This window comes from Pararge aegeria, chromosome 4 (assembly GCF_905163445.1).
Source record: "Pararge aegeria chromosome 4, ilParAegt1.1, whole genome shotgun sequence".
Taxonomy (NCBI): Eukaryota; Metazoa; Arthropoda; class Insecta; order Lepidoptera; family Nymphalidae; genus Pararge; species Pararge aegeria.
The window spans coordinates 8,428,393-8,444,738 of record NC_053183.1 but is presented as its reverse complement, the minus strand read 5'-3'; the positions used below and the strand labels follow the sequence as shown (position 1 = coordinate 8,444,738).

General features: G+C 34.6%; 1 protein-coding gene across 5 annotated transcripts in view; it reads left to right on the top strand.

Annotated features, from left to right (window-relative positions):
* Positions 1-16,346, top strand: part of LOC120623362 (protein sickie) — a 205,557-nt gene that overhangs the window by 131,589 nt on the left and 57,622 nt on the right. For 3 of the 5 annotated variants that reach the window (XM_039889339.1, XM_039889344.1, XM_039889343.1), the window contains 11 exons: positions 44-181; positions 1,007-1,060; positions 1,161-1,338; positions 2,295-2,387; positions 2,621-2,765; positions 6,170-6,283; positions 6,599-6,790; positions 8,373-8,479; positions 8,895-9,023; positions 10,316-10,398; positions 11,172-11,246. In XM_039889339.1, the coding sequence (XP_039745273.1) occupies positions 44-181; positions 1,007-1,060; positions 1,161-1,338; positions 2,295-2,387; positions 2,621-2,765; positions 6,170-6,283; positions 6,599-6,790; positions 8,373-8,479; positions 8,895-9,023; positions 10,316-10,398; positions 11,172-11,246 (1,308 nt within the window). The remainder of the gene's footprint in view (positions 1-43; positions 182-1,006; positions 1,061-1,160; positions 1,339-2,294; positions 2,388-2,620; positions 2,766-6,169; positions 6,284-6,598; positions 6,791-8,372; positions 8,480-8,894; positions 9,024-10,315; positions 10,399-11,171; positions 11,247-16,346) is intronic. The other 2 variants (XM_039889340.1, XM_039889342.1) reach the window with 2 other exon arrangements.

The following is a 16,346-nucleotide window of genomic DNA, read 5'->3' as shown; positions in this document are numbered from 1 at the left end:
AAACATCTAGGTTTTTTTGATAAACTTACTTCCATATTTCTAGAACCAACCAGCACAAACACCTCCAAGCCCGTCTCACGGCCGAAAAGGTGAGCGGCGAACTGGCCACCACTCCCCGCAGCACCACAAAAGGGAAAAGCTCACGGCTGCTCAGCAACTTGGCATCGCGCCACATCCTCAGGTATATTCATTGTTTTTATGCATATGACACAATTTTAAGTCTATCATGTTATCGCTTTACGGATGAAAGTATGCCATGAACAAATAAGTAGCACAGTGCCCTGACTCTCCTGACTGTAATATTATTCTACACCCTTGACCACGATTTGTGACGTCAATTTTTTTGAAATCCACTGCTGTGTGAAGGGGTTTCAAAATGAAAGGTATGATACTAAATGCTTTTAGAAAGAAAGAAATATATTTCTTTTTATCTGGTAACTTTACACAATACTCAAAGATATATACACACACAATTCAATTCTAAATTTTGCTATTGTGACACTAGTTTTGTACTGCAATGTAACGCCAGAAACTGGTAAACTACCTGTGTTGAGAAACAGAGCCTTTCAGGCATGATACTTCTGTGGTATCACATTTTCCTTTACTATTAATTTTGTGCACAGTTGTGAGGTCAATAGAGGATCAGTATAAGATTCCTATCGAAAATCAGTTTCGACTATCGATACTCTGTGACCCCAGAGTAAAATGGAACTTAAACACTTTGTTTTAAAACTCAAATTTGTTTACACTATTATTTTTTTGGCTTGCTAATGGCAAAATAAAAGACAGTATAATTTTGCTTTGTCGATACAGTGTTTCGATACTCGAAATTGACTCCACGATTGTGAACAAAAAATTTAAAAGTAACGCTTACTTTTAAATTTTGTATAAATAATAATATAAATACAGGGCCTTGCATTCTATTTTTCGGCATCTTTAATAGGTTAATCTTAGTAATAATTAAGTAAGTCGGTATTTCTCTACAGTCGCCATTTTTACGTTTCAGTACCCAGCTCCAAATTCATCTAGTCAGCACTCTTCGAGAGGTGGAGGCGCTCAGGTAGTTTTTATTTTTATTTTAGACTTCAGTTAATGGATTTCTCCACATGTTTTTTTTAATAAAGAAGCAGATTTTCTTATATTTCGTTTTTCTATCTCAGTTACAGTCACCCAGTGGCCCATCGTCTCGCCCATCAAGTGTTTCCAGCGGCGGAAACGGTAGCACTTGTTCCTCAAGCAAGGCAAAAGTTCCTCAAAACTTTGGTTACGTGAAAAGACAAAATGGCTCCCAGCCGCCACCGCCGCCGCCTGCTAACGGCCCACCTCAACATGGCCATGGTAAGTTTTTCCCACTAACGTCTACAGCGCAAGAGGAGTCACCAATGTATTACCTACTTTTGAGGAATTTGCCTGTATTTGCCTAGCCCTTGAACAATTCACAATCGTGGTTTTGAAGTCCTCCAATATCTAAGTTGCCCGGCTAAGTTTGTAGTGGGCTTCTTCTAAGACCAGGGCGCGTTTGGAACCCTCGCAGTTCTAGTTTAAAGTTAACGGATGTAGTTAACACCATCATCTCACTACTAAGTACAATCTTTTTATGATATGTCAACTATGTGCCTATTTGAATAAAGAGATATTTGACCTTGACTTTGATAGATGGTAAAAGGAAGATAGTTCTTCAATTAACAAGTGCATGTCAGAAATGATATAGGTCTAAGTAAATTAGCTATTGAATAAAATATTCAATAACTTATATAGCACCTATTGGTTAGCTAAAACATATTATCTAGGTAGGGTCTGCTCAAACCTACATTATCATCATTATCCTATGCTCTATCTTTGTGTGTCCTATATATTTCTCACAAGAAGCTTTGAAGCGGTTCCGGAAGGGGTGGCCCAGCTTTAAGGTTCATTATTGTATATGTATTAAGTGACTATAAACGGATCGATTTTCAACACATGCTCTCTGAGGCACGGAGTAGACTACAGAAGTTTTCTAACTTCGGGCTTTAACTATACTTAGGTACTAATAGTTCCCACAAATATTTTGCTGGACACGGTAGTCAAAACAGCTATCTGTAATCAAACAAGCTAACAAATAAACTATAAAATCAGTAATTTTTTAAATCTTTCGTTTTCTCCTTTCGGGCTTTTACTTAGAGAGTCCTAAAAGATATACCAATAGTTGTAATAAATATTTTATAGTTAGGTAGTCAAAGCTATCTGTAATCAAACAAACTGACCACTGAGCCATAAAACCATTTTCATAGTTGTTCTATTTTCTTTTTTTTTAGCTGGGAGAACAGCCCAGGTGTCAGCGGTGCCTCGAACGAAAGTCAAAGTATCGGGTGGTACGCAAACATGTACTCAGGATCTGCAAATACACAGTAAGTAGTAGTTTCTAAGACGTAAAGGTCTGGCGAAACGTTGTTAATGCGTCACATTCTGCCAAGTTTGGAACTATTACCCTGCCTTTAATAATGTTTATTCGAGTGCTTCCACAACATTAAGAAGTCAGCCAGCCCAGCAAAGGCAACGTGATGGAAATATGGGAAAGGTTATATCCTATCCCGCAATAGACTCAGCATTAAAAAAGAAATACCATGCTTTTACCATTCAGAAAACGGCATCGGACCAAAATCTTATTCTCTCGGTGGTACAGCGGCTGCCCAACTGTCTGCTTCCGTGCGAGAGAGGCTACTGGGTTCGCAGTCTCTACCCAAGCCCGGTACTCACGAGTTTGCAGCGTTATTTCATCACCACAGGTAAATATATTTACTTGTTTAATTTATTCGTGATTAACTGCGTTACCCGCATCGAGACGGTAGGTCAGAATACAGTTGTCACCAACCCTCTTCTTTACGCGGGCGTCGTATGAGACGACTAAGGAAATATAATAGAAAGCGGGCAGCTGCGTTCTCTGTGCTAGTACTAACACCTACTGCACAGCTAGCATGGGCAGGAGACAATTATCTCCTCGGGGAAGGATAAAAATGTATCTTCTCCCACAGCTTTATCAACTCTCAGAGCACTGAAATAATAATATAAATTATAATGACGTGGAAATAATATCCAAATAATATATGTACATTAATAAACGGGGGTAAACTTCTCATATCCTATATTCCCGTGCTTTAGCAGGTGGTCACTTTAATGATATCCCTTGCCAGGGTATAAAGTCAAAGTCAAAGTCAAAGTCAAAAATATATTTTCGTTCCAAACGCGTCCTGGTCTAAGAAGAAGCCCACAACATCATTTAAAATTATTAGAAGTGCAACCTGGTTAGAGTAATAATTTACACCCAAGCTTTTTTATCGATTACGTAGTCCTTTATACTATAATAGGATATATAATCAGAGGATATAATTTTTGACTCCTGCCTGTGCTAGCCCTGCTGTGATCACAAACCCGTATCCTCAGCCCTGCTGTGATCACCAACCCGTATCCTCAGCGTGGTGATTAAGGGCAAACCATCCAGATGGAAGTCCTTAGTCCAGCATTGGACCGTTATAGGCTATTGGTAACTGCGCAACAATTTTTTGTGTTTCAAATAATAATGCTATATATATTACACTCATATGAGAGTCAAAATACCTTTCGGATTTTACATAAAATAGATTCAATAGATAATTAATGAGTAAAAATAAATTTAAAGTATGAATAAATATTGAAATGAATAGAAATGAAATGAATAAAACAGAATTTGAATTTAATACCATTAGACTATTAAATAAAAATTTTGTTCAGTTTCTTTTTTACAACACTTTTTTACATTTTAATGAGATGTTATTTATTAATTTAATATACTATTTATCAACACTGACTATTTATACAACGTGTAAATGAAAAATAAATTATTATAAACGAAATAATACTTGAGAGGCGAAAGAGGTACATTATTTACTGTCTCTGATACTTATCTGTGAAACTGAAACGCTAATAGTTTTTGAATAAAACATTTAAATATTTGGTTTAATACGGGTGATTCCTTATGAAATATACTTATGCACCCTTCAACAGTATATCGTTATTCCGTTACACGTTGTATAATGTAACTGAAGTATTTACAATGATTAAAATATGATATCATCTCATAACAGCTGTTATATTAAGTGTATTATGAATGAAACAGTGGTCGTCTCATCCAATTGGAGACATAATAAATTAATGTATTTAGCAATACACATGACTTTCAATTAGCTCGCTTGATGTAAGAAAGATAAACTAGATCTACTAATTATTAAAGCTATATTTTCGTGATGGGACAGGGCCGTATCGAGGAATATTATTATTTTTATAATTTTCGGAAAAAAAACGTCTAAAATAAATAAAAATTAACGACGAGGCCTGTACAGTTCTAACTACCATTCCTTAAAGCAGTATTATTTTAAAATTTGAGTTTATTTGAGGTACTAAAAATTAGGATTATAATTATAGAAACAAAAGGTCAACAATATTAAAATAATACTGGCAGCAAGAGGTTGGAAGAAATTTTGTAGTTTAATCTCATGTAGTAAGTAGTAATTTAAATTTAATAGCCCGTTAGTTCTATTCATTTATCATCTTTTTTTTTTCTATTTTTCTATCACGTAAGCACCAGGTAAATTTTAAAAATGCATGCTCTGATGAGCTATAATAAAGTGAACGTTTAATATGTGACCCAGTATATAGAAACTAAAAAGAAAGTCTAACGCCAGTTTTCACTAAACCTAGGAATCGACTTAATTGGATGCCTAATGTTTTAGGTGATTCGTAGTGAAAAAAAACGTTACACGAATAGGGTAAGTGGGCCGGTAATAGGTTGATATGATGATGATGATGATGTTTCTCTTTTTATTAACGCGCTAATCTTAAGAACTATAATTAAAATATCACGCTTCATCATCTATAGCGCGGGTAAAACTCTGAACATAGCTAGTATCAAATAAAAAAAAAAAAAACTTTAAACGTGAGTCGCTCGGACTATAAATTACATAGTATGTGTCTGCAATGTATGTAGGTACCTACTTAATGTTGTGCTTTATAAAGAATGTGTGTACTCTATTGTGCTCGTTAGATATTATTCAGTACAGTGGAGTCTTTCAGTGAACTAAGATTTGATTTTGCATTTAAGTGGTTGTGAAATGCCGTATAGAATAATGTAATTAATTTTTAATCATTACTTTTCTTTTCTTTTCTTACTATTTCCGGGAATCTTTATACATATATTTTAATTTCATTAGCAGTGAAAAGTATCGTGCGGAAACTTATAGTATTACAAACGTGGTGGGAATAAGGCATTTTTAGAGCTGTAATATTTTAAAGAAAGTTGACTGTATTGATAGGAGAAAAAGAAAGATGTTTAAAGATAAGGAACACACGTGAAGGCAAATCTGAATTAAAAGGAACCAACTCACGGTACCCCTTCGCGAATCCAGCGTATCACTTATTTTCACTTAGATGTACATAATAAATTCACCACCACAATACTTAATAAGGCGGTATGCGAAACTATATTAATTCATATAATTTTTGTAACTTATACCGCCATGTTTTTTGTTCTCACGAATAGTGCGTGTGTATATATTTTGATTGCCATATAAAAATTGTGATTCCAAACATTACCAAATATTTTCAAAGGCAGGCAGCGTGAAGTTTACTAACTTGGACTCTAACATAGTGGTGGACTACTACATAGACCCTAATCATTCTGAGAGGAGACCCGTGTCGTTTACCCGAGTCGGTAATCGTTGAAAATGATCCAGAAAGCAAATTTTTATCTGTAGCCAAGAGTGCTAGTTAGTTAAAAAAAAATTTGGTGCTTTTTCTAGATCAAAAAGTACCCATTCTATGTACATCTGCCGAATGCAAGGCAATATATGTACCAACTTTCATAAAGATCGTTGCAGCGGTTGAGTCTTTGTACGTGTATAGTATTACTAAAAAAATAACGATTTACTTAGTTAAGTAATGAATTCCTAATAACCATCGGTAACGTTATATATCTACCGTTCGATATTTTTTATTTACGTTTGAAGATTTCTTATCTTACTAACTTGTACAGCGATATTTCTTATCCAACCTGAGCTTTGTTTACTTAGAGATACAAATCCGTGGGAAAACACCAGTTTTCGACCAAGCGTCGAAGCTATTGTACCTACGTTTTGGTGCCCAAACCCGTTGTTTGCAGGCCCGTTCCAAGAGGCGGGATGAAAATTAGTGACGGAAGTCTTTCTGACACTCAAACCTACTCCGAGGTGAAATCCGACTACGGAATACCCTACGCACCGTGGCTAAGACATAGGTAAATATTAAAATATTTTTTTGAATGTGAGTGGTTTGAGGAGTAACCAGATAATTTAATTTTATTTATATCTTTCGTTAAATGTAAAAATTGTACCCTGTGTTTGTATCAGCATCGATCACTCATACTTGTACCTTGATCATTTCTTATGTTCTGTATGAATTTTGTGTGATTCCCTCGGGGTAGCACACAGTTCACACAATCATGCTTCCGCAGTCCCTTCCTCGGCCAGTTGTAGAAAACGATTTGTGTATCGCGTTGTGTGTACACCTGGCCGGTATAGCATGAGCCTTCATCTCTTTTCCCCCATTTCAGCAACACTTACTCGGCAAGTGGTCGCCTGTCCGAAGGCGAGTCGATGGAGTCGCTCACGTCGCTGCATTCAGCGCAGGCGCACAACCACACATCATCTCCTAACTCACATCATCGCAGCTCACTCACACACAATAAGCTCATCATGCACCGTGATGCACAGAGCTCCAGGCTCAACAGAAGCAACAGTATTAGGTGGGTCTACGTAGTCATTTCCTCCTGTGGCGGCTAATCTCTTATCTTCTATAACAATAGAACTTTAACGTTATGGTATGGTTTTACCAGTATTAGTAACTCAATAAATTAATCCAATCCTAATGATTATTACTCCCGATTCATATTAAGAGTGTCGTGAGTGATCTGTTGTGTCGTGATGCTTCAACTTCCCTATCCAGTATCATCCACCGAGTCTTGAACTTATCATCTTCATACAAAGCGCAATTGGACATCAGCAGTTATATATTGAGTTGACAAGTCGCCATCCATAAGAAACTCTCAAAATAATTTCTGAATATTGCAGCGAAACACCGACCAGAGCTAAGCAATTTATTTTATGAAGATGTCACACACAGAACATCCATGGCAAACTTACGGATCTGCTAAAAAATGGTACCAAATTAAACTAAAAGATTAGGTAACTAACGTATTTCTTTTACTGCCATTTACAAATTTCCTAAATCTGTTTTTAATGTTCATCAAACACTTACAGAAGATTAACCAAATGTATTTACCTGTTAAATGCATCGTTTGCAGATTCGTAAGTTTGATGTGATGTTTCCAATAATGTATTGTGCACCCTTGCTATTTCTTTATAATGACGTAATATTAAATCTATGGCTCCATGGTACATCTGAAGCATCACGAAACAACAATCGTGAATCTGGTGTTGTCATCCGTCACAGTTTTAATCTAAAAGTCGCTGAATTATTACCTACATCCACTCTTTTCTTCCTATTCCTGTTTCTGTATTTATGTATAACTGTTTTAATGCTTTAAAGCTGTTTCCTCTTTCATGCATTTATATGATCATAACACAGTGTATGTATTTAAACCATTTACATTATGTGTGTATTTTTATTATATGTACGTACCTACTTAAAATAATACCTTGACTCTTAATTAATTTTTAGCTACCTCAGAGATAGGACATTCCCAAGGTATGCCACAAGGTTGGAAAGTATATGTTTGGCTTCAAGGTGGCACGCTTCTTTTTTCAATATACTATTCAGCATGTTGGAACATGGCACGGCTTACACACCATGAAGTATTAAAACATTCAGGGTTTTTAATGTATTCGCTATTGTATTTCATTTTTGCAAATTTAAAACATAAATGCTATCTACAATCATCATTGAATATCATCGTTTTATTATGTTCTATGAGTGTTTTTTTTATACGTTTCTCGCAAGTGTCTCGTATTGGTGTAGCAATAAAATTTTTCTCTTTGTACGTTATAAATCTTTTTGGCCTCAATTCTGTTTTATAATTTGCGTTAAAATGTCGCCTTACCAGTGTATATAAGTACATTTGAGAGTATTTATTGATACTTAAATGTAATAGTGGATAATGCGAAGTAAGGGCAGGTAACTCTAATTTTTGTTAATAAGTATATTATTGTTATCTAAACATGACAGTACTTTAATCTGGTTCATAGAGGAAATAATTTTACCGACAGTCAACGTTGGAGTTCCCTGCCGACTCATTTATTTTGATTGTTATTATTTGGTGTTATAGCAATGCATTGTGCTTGAAAGCTTATAAAAGAATATTTTTCCAGATCTACGAAATCTGAGAAGTTGTACCCGTCGATGCTGCAAAGGTCGTCAGAAAGTGACTATGAACCTTACTATTGTTTGCCAGTGCAGTACGGACCAGGAGGGCAAGGTATTTCAATTTATCGAAAACATTTTTCTACTTCTCAGATTACGTCCTGGCATTGGTCATCTTTTGTGATTTAGTGATAAGACATCTGGTTTGATTACAAACTCCTTCCAAGCTGAATAACAAATTTGATACATGTTATTCAGTCAAACTATAAAAAGCATGTCTAAACTTAGCCCTAACATATCTTAATCATTCATCTTATCAAGTTATAGTCAAAAGTGATCGTAATGTATTGAGCTTCATTCATTTATGACACTACCTAGATTGATATATTATTGAACAATAAAATCAATTGGTTATATTTATTTTCTAGTAACTCTTATTTAGGTATATCATTACATTTTTACATATTTCGGATTTCACTGAGCGGTCCAGTCTGTAATTATATAATCAAGAATAATGTTTATGTGTGTAGGTCTGAACTACGGTGTCTCTGAACCACCTTCGCCGTCGCCAAGGTCAGCTTTAAGTCCAACGCACCAGCCCGGAAACGTGATGCACACTCCACGACATTCTCACCACTATCCCAAGAAGAACGACGAAGGTACGTTTTAACTCTTTAAATTCATTTCTGGATCGCGATTTTTATCTCGAAGTACGATTGTACTATATGCAATTCTTGACAAGAGCTACCTTTGGCTGCATCATCAAGTCCGTTTGCTGTAAAAAACAAAACTTAAGGCCTCCATTATACGATAGGTACTTTGATCATGGCTGACTGACACTGAGCTTCTAATGAGGTCTATGTTTGGAAGGGTATGTTTAGATGACTGGTAACTTGGTACTCAGTAGTAGGACGGACGACATTAAAATAGTCACATCTCACTAAATTCAAACAGTACAATACCGTGGCATGTGAGAAATCGGAATATAAACCTTAGGTACCTCTTGGGTTTTCAATTAAAAAATCTCAGTACCTAAGTACAAGAAATGTGTGATGTTTGTCCCCTTCGGAACCCATTGTGAGCATTGTCTCGGTCTTGAATAATAAACGCAGAAAATTCATAATTATTGCCACTGATAAATCTGCAATAGTGGATATGGATGGATATATAATCAGAAATGGTGGATATGAATGGACAGTAGTCAAACATTATTTAGCGGATAACAATGAAGTCAAACAGGCTTTTGTAAATCTGTTATTTAACCGCATTTATTCGTACCCCCTAAACGGCAACGGTCTGGATTTATTTCCTCTTAAATTCAGCGCATGTCTAATACGTAGATAATTCTTAAACCAGAAAGGGCAATCAACTTGAATATACACTGACGTAAATGTATGTAGAGAAAGCGGCCGATATAGATTAACAATCAGATAGCTGATATAACAACTTGCCTGTCAGTCCGTGTATGGAAGACGACAGGAACATTTAAACGGATAAATATGGTACAATGCTTCGAGCAATGAGCAAAAATATACAAAGCGTAGGTACGATGACTGTTAATAAATGCTACACAAAGTTGGTTTGGTGGACTAGAATTAATATGTATTTATAGCAATTGATCGCAGTTTCGGTTATCCCTCGCTTTTAATACGCTGTAACTTACCTACGTATCTTGTTTTTTTTATATAGGAAATAAAATAATCGAAATCATAAATAATAAACATAATCTTAAGTAGGCTGTACGATTTATGTACCTTTGCATAAATGATCTGCAACTCATTTACGCCACCACAAATTTAATACGTTGGAAATGAAAGACAAAACGTGGTAAAAGTTAACACTTTTTAGATTCCTAAAATACACAATTTATGATTAAACAATAAGTAAAGTGTACAATAGTCTGTAGAAATCATTTAAATAGTTTTATTTTTACTTTTATTTTGTTCCACAGCGCACGGTTCGACTGCATCTTTGGTGTCAACGGCATCGTCTTTAGCCGCAGGCGCTGGTAATGAAGAAAGGCATGCACACGAGGTAAGGAATAATGAGCCAGATATTATCACGTATACCTATATTAATAGAAACAGATGAATTTTAGTTTGGATGAATAGACTTTCTTTGTTTGCATGTACTTTGGATAAACAGTTCTCGTTTTTTCAAAAGCACTGATAAGATTGGTCATTAGTTTCTTTTTCTTTGAAATGGCTTCATTCAACATTGAATATTATGATTAAATGAAATTTGTAACATACTAATACATATAGGATACTAATAACGTATCTAATTAGAATACTGTCTTGCCCGGGCAATTCTAATATTATATTGTGAGAAAATTCTAATGTTAACATAATTTTATCTTTTTCTTATAAAGTAAAAGTTTGAATTAGGAAACACAATATGACAGCACAATTCATACTGGATATTAAACATCTATTAAAAAGTAAAATAACAAAAAACGGATTTCGTGCTCAGTTAAGATTTAAATTTGAATAGCGTAGAAAATTTAGACCCTGTAAAGGAGCTGAACTTTATTCGTAGCGATGAATTTTTTTTTTGATGCTAAATGTTAGAGTATCAAAAATTTAACAAATGTGACAGAGTTTGGAATCCAGCTTCAAATTCTGAAAATATAAAAAAACAAAACATTGTATGAGTCTTAGATTTGAACATTCCAGGCTTTTTTTAGATCTATATTACTTGATAATATTAATGAGGTTATCAAACGGAATATGAATTATTTGTACAAGTATTTAAAATAGTCCGAAGATTAAAACTAACTATCCGTAAAATGGTGTCCATTGATGCAGGTGCGAAAGCTGAGAAGAGAACTGGGAGACGCGAAAGATAAGGTGCATACGCTGACTACCCAACTCACCACCAATGTAAGTACCTACATTTATTTGTGTATTCCACAAATTGTATTTACTTACAATTATTAAACCTACATTGAAAATATCTGCAGGAACTCTAGCAATTTCAGGTTGCACCAGTTGGACTGCGTATTATATTTTACTATCCATCAGTTTTCAGAACTGTGCTTAAACATACGTAATTTTAAAGATTTATTATCTACTAGCGTACCCAGCCCGCTCCGCCGGGTTAGATTTTGCTTTATTTTATTTAAACCATAAACTTACATCATTAAATTTTTAATTTAAGTCTCATAATATATTAAATCATTTATTTCTCTCCGTATTCATTCTCTTCTATTCTCTTCTCGAGCGGGTGAAGATCATTATCTACACCCATGTACACCCAACAATAGAATATCATCATTCAATTCAATTCTTTTTAATTTAAATAGAAACAATACCATAAAATAAAATGAAAGCTTCTAAAGTTTGATAAGGTTCTGTTGCCAAAATGGTAAAATACACCCTACATGGTTAAGTAACCATTACAGTGCGACTTTGTCCATTTGTTACAATCTAATAAAATAGAGGTCATTACGTACAAAAAAAATACCAAAAAACAAAAATAAAGTTATTCTCACTACAAAATGAGAAAATACGTAAGAATCTTGATTTTAATATAAGGTTAAGCGGGACTCCAGATAGAGGAATTTCATTAGACTATCGAATTCAAAATTAGAAATAAATAATGTTGATAGGGGATTGTGTATATATATTGCAGAAAAATTAAAACCATGTCTTTTAACTAGCACCTACAGGTTTTTGAAATTAGCATTAACCCCTTGCCTTGCATTTGTTAATTAAACTTGGTTCCGTGTTTTCGACTCGGTTGCATAATAATTATTCAACCAACTATCTTTATAGACGTTTCCTTGAAAGATGCATACATAACCCTCGATGCGCGGATCTGACTCACACTTCTCGGTTCATTTTTATTTGGATATTGTCAAAACGATGAATTCTTACACAAAACAAAGTCAGCGGTTATTTCTACTTGCGATTGTGTGACCGTGTGCTTTATGGCCTTTGCACAGCGTCGCCTCAACGCCGACTCTATCCTAGCCTATAACAGTCCATACTAAAGGCCTCTCCCAAGGGACTCGTCTGCCAAGCGTGATGATTATGCCAAGAATCATCACGCTTGGCAGACGAGTAGTGGTTCGCAGAAAATGGTAGTAGTGGCACAGGAGCGCTGCTGCCCGTTCTTCGTTATATTTATACCCTTTGTCGTCTCGTACGACACCAGCTGCGGGAAGATTACAGTTGACCAACTCTCGAGTGGTGCCAACTATATTCTGGTCTGCCGCTACCAAACTGCACATTAGTAAATTAAAGCATTTCAGTTGAGTGTCAAATCGATATGGTGTGCAAAGGCCTCGTTATGGCGCGAGCGTATTAAAAAAAAACCATTCATATCAGTTTCAAAGGTGTCCTTCTAAAAAAGTGTTAAGTGTTAACTATATTTCTTTAGATACTAACATGTCACTAAAATTTTAATTTGCATTCCTCGGAATAGAATAATACCAAAATAAACTGTATTCTATACCTATGGTATAATGTAGCCACCGTTACTCAATGCTTGACGGTTGGATGCTGACTACTGTTAACCATCCATTATCTTACTTGTCCCCATAATGCAATCAAATTGATCCAAGTTAATACAAATGCCTAAGTATCAACAGTCTACAAGTTGTAATAACAAAAAACAAATGATGAAGAGTTCGTTTAATAATATAAAATAAACTGTGATAAACTTCTAGCGCCTAGCTCGTAACCTTATACGATTTTGATAACGTTTGTTTGGTAAGTACCTGGAAATGTTTACATTTTGCAATCGGTAGATGCGTTACGAGTCATCTAATTTTGGCGAAAATATTTACCATAATAAATTATAATATCGCCGTATCGACTATTATAATATTATAATGCATATCAAGCTAGTCTGTATCGTGTGATGAAACGGACCTTTCTTGCAACTGTGAAACTTTATTATTCATTCTAGGTAGGTTACAACATACATTCAAAATTTATAATATATAATATATAATATATAATATATAATATATAATATATAATATATAATATATAATATATAATATATAGTACTCAGGCCGCGATTGCCAGAGAGTCAAAAGTTGAAATCCAGTCGGTTCTTAAATTTTATATGCATTTTAAAATATTGATAAGTACTCTATATATAAAATATACCTAGCCCCTAGGTAGCTATTAAATATTGTTTTTCGCAACGTCTATCATTTTGCTGGTTTTCTACAGCAGGTTATAGTTTCTTCGAATTTGGATAAATAACAAAAATTCAGTGACTAGATAAATCATAGGTCACCCAGTCATTTACTCTTAAACATTATCCGGAAATCGAAAGATCTTAATGCACGACACAATCATCTATCAGTGATCTTAACGAGTAAAGTCTTCAATAAAAGTTCTATAGAGAAAAGTTCCCATACCAATACAACATGGCTCCTAGCACGAAAATCCAATTACATTTGAAAGAGATGAACTGTCACAAGATCAGATAGTGCATAGGTTCGCGGTCGGTCACACGGCCGTGAGCGTGCGGTCGCCCATATCGGGTGTTAGGAATGTGTGCCGAACAGTTGCTAACACTGTCTTTAACCTAACTGAAAGCGGTATTAAGTACTGTGCACATACGAGTAGGATACGAAATAGTGTATATTAGATAGTTTATTTTTTGTTTCGCACTAAGTTATCCTCTGACATGGTGTCCGACACCTTCTTTATGCGACTTTGGCTCTAAAATGGGTTATGCTAGTTTTTACTTCTTTAACATTAGTTAGTAGGGTAAACGTACCTATTACCGCCACTATACTTATTATCTTTACTGCTTTATTTTGTACATTCAAAAATAGTCTTATTATTAATACTTATTGGTATTAAAAACATTTCTAGTTTCAAAACAATAAAATTATTGACTTTACCAGCGTACCTACCAGTATTAGAGCAACTTTGTTGGGCTATGCTTTAAATACCCTCTTTTATGTGAGAGGTCTGTGACCAACGGTGGTGTTGGGATGTTAATAGATAATGATAGTAATGAACCTGAAAAAGTCAATACGTGAGTTTCACGTAAATGTAACAATTAGGTCATTATTCATTAGTGCAAATGTGAGTTTTTTGGCTAAATGTGAAATATTAAATACTAATCTTAATTTAAATGTAGGATTGGTAACACTCTGTGCTCTGCATACCTAATAAATATTTTTATAAACTGTAAAAATCAGTTATAGTAATAATTGTTTAACCCTACGTTGAGAGTTATTAAAAATATAAAAATCGTTTATTTTTAAATCTATTTCTAATATGTAATTTAACTTGAAAATATTTAATTGAACGTCTTGAATTGTTATATATAACGATAGTATATATAATTTTCAGTTCAATTATTTAAGTAAATAAACAATCAAAGATGGAGCGCTAGTGCTAATAAGACGTCTTTCACTCTTGATTCATTCTTGATTTGACTCAATCTCAAATAGTTGTATAGCATTTCATATCATTAATATAAAAATATTGTTTTTTTAAACTCCATAGAATTTAAGACATAACTAGCAGACAACTATTTACAGACAAGGAAACGTTTATGTACAATAACCTTTAGAGTTTGCGGTGTGATAAAGCAAAATGCTTTCCTTATTAAGAATTGATACGCGACGCCGCCACTGGCGCTTTCCTGAATGCCGACCGACCAATAGAATTAGTATAACCAACGTTTACTCTCCATTATTATTCTGAACAAGATACTTTATTGGGCTTAAACTTTATAAGGATGATTTGGTCACGTACACGGGAACTGTCGAACTCAGAAATAATAGCTGTACAACTTTTTTTTGATTTATAGTAGTTAATAATTGAAGGACCAAGCTGATGGATGTTAGAAACCAAAAGATGAGGTCTAGGCTTGCTTAGAAAATGCCCATTCACTCCTGCTTTGAAGGTACTCAAGTTATACGTTGCCAGTGGCGTGCACTGTGTTTTCTACCAGGGTATGCATACAGCAGGAAAATTGCATAAAACGTCAAAAATCCTCCTCTTACAAGAGTTATACATAAATTTTAGGGTATTGTGAATGTATGAAGTGCACGCCAGTGTACGTGGCAGGAAACACAGTTGCCGGGAAGACGTTCTCGACGTCCTAGCGGTAGCAGAAACGTGGACAAAAAATCTTGACCATAAAATACGATAGAAATTCAAAACACAAACCGCAATGTTTAAACTATACTTATGCTCACTTTATACAAGAAAATCGAAGTAGTGCCATAAGAAATCCCCAAGGTAATAAAAATAAAGAATAAGGACTAAAAAGGTCCAATAAATCAATGTCCCAAACTCCAATAACGTGGTCGTAAATAGTGACGTTTTGAAGCCCTTATGCTCTTACTTTTTATCGTATTTCACGGACTCTCATATAACTTGCGAGATTACCTAACTTAGTAAGAGGTCTTCTGTTTGATTCTTGGTTAGATAAATTTAGGAATCCTATTATTTTTAAATTGTGGTTGCAGTCGTTCTTGTGTTCGATCCGCTAATTAACACCTTATCGGTAAAGCTGGTCAAGTGACTATTTCCGGTACCGTGTCGACTATTCTTAAACCGGGAATTTAAAATTCTTTACCAATTGGTCACAGTATTGGTTTGTTTAGGAATCATATGCCAAAATGGCGAATGTTTGCTATGTTGCAGTATGCAGTCATAAAACAGCTTTTATGTGTTACACATATACGTTAACATATAAGTTGATGATTGTTTTAGAACACATAAATCATGAAATGTAAACAGACTGTAAATAATATCATTAAACTGTTGACTATTTTATCGTCTTTAACTTATTTACAGGACGGTATATCTATGTTATTAATAAAGCTAAGGTTTAGATTTTTTGTTTTTATTTGATTGCGCTAATCATTTTTTCTTTCTTCTCTGCATAAGTTCAAAGTTTATATAAAACGTAAGCTTATAGAAAACTGCTATTATAATATTAAGTATTATAAAAACCATAAAAAGGTTAAAGCTGAATTGTGCATATTAATTTAC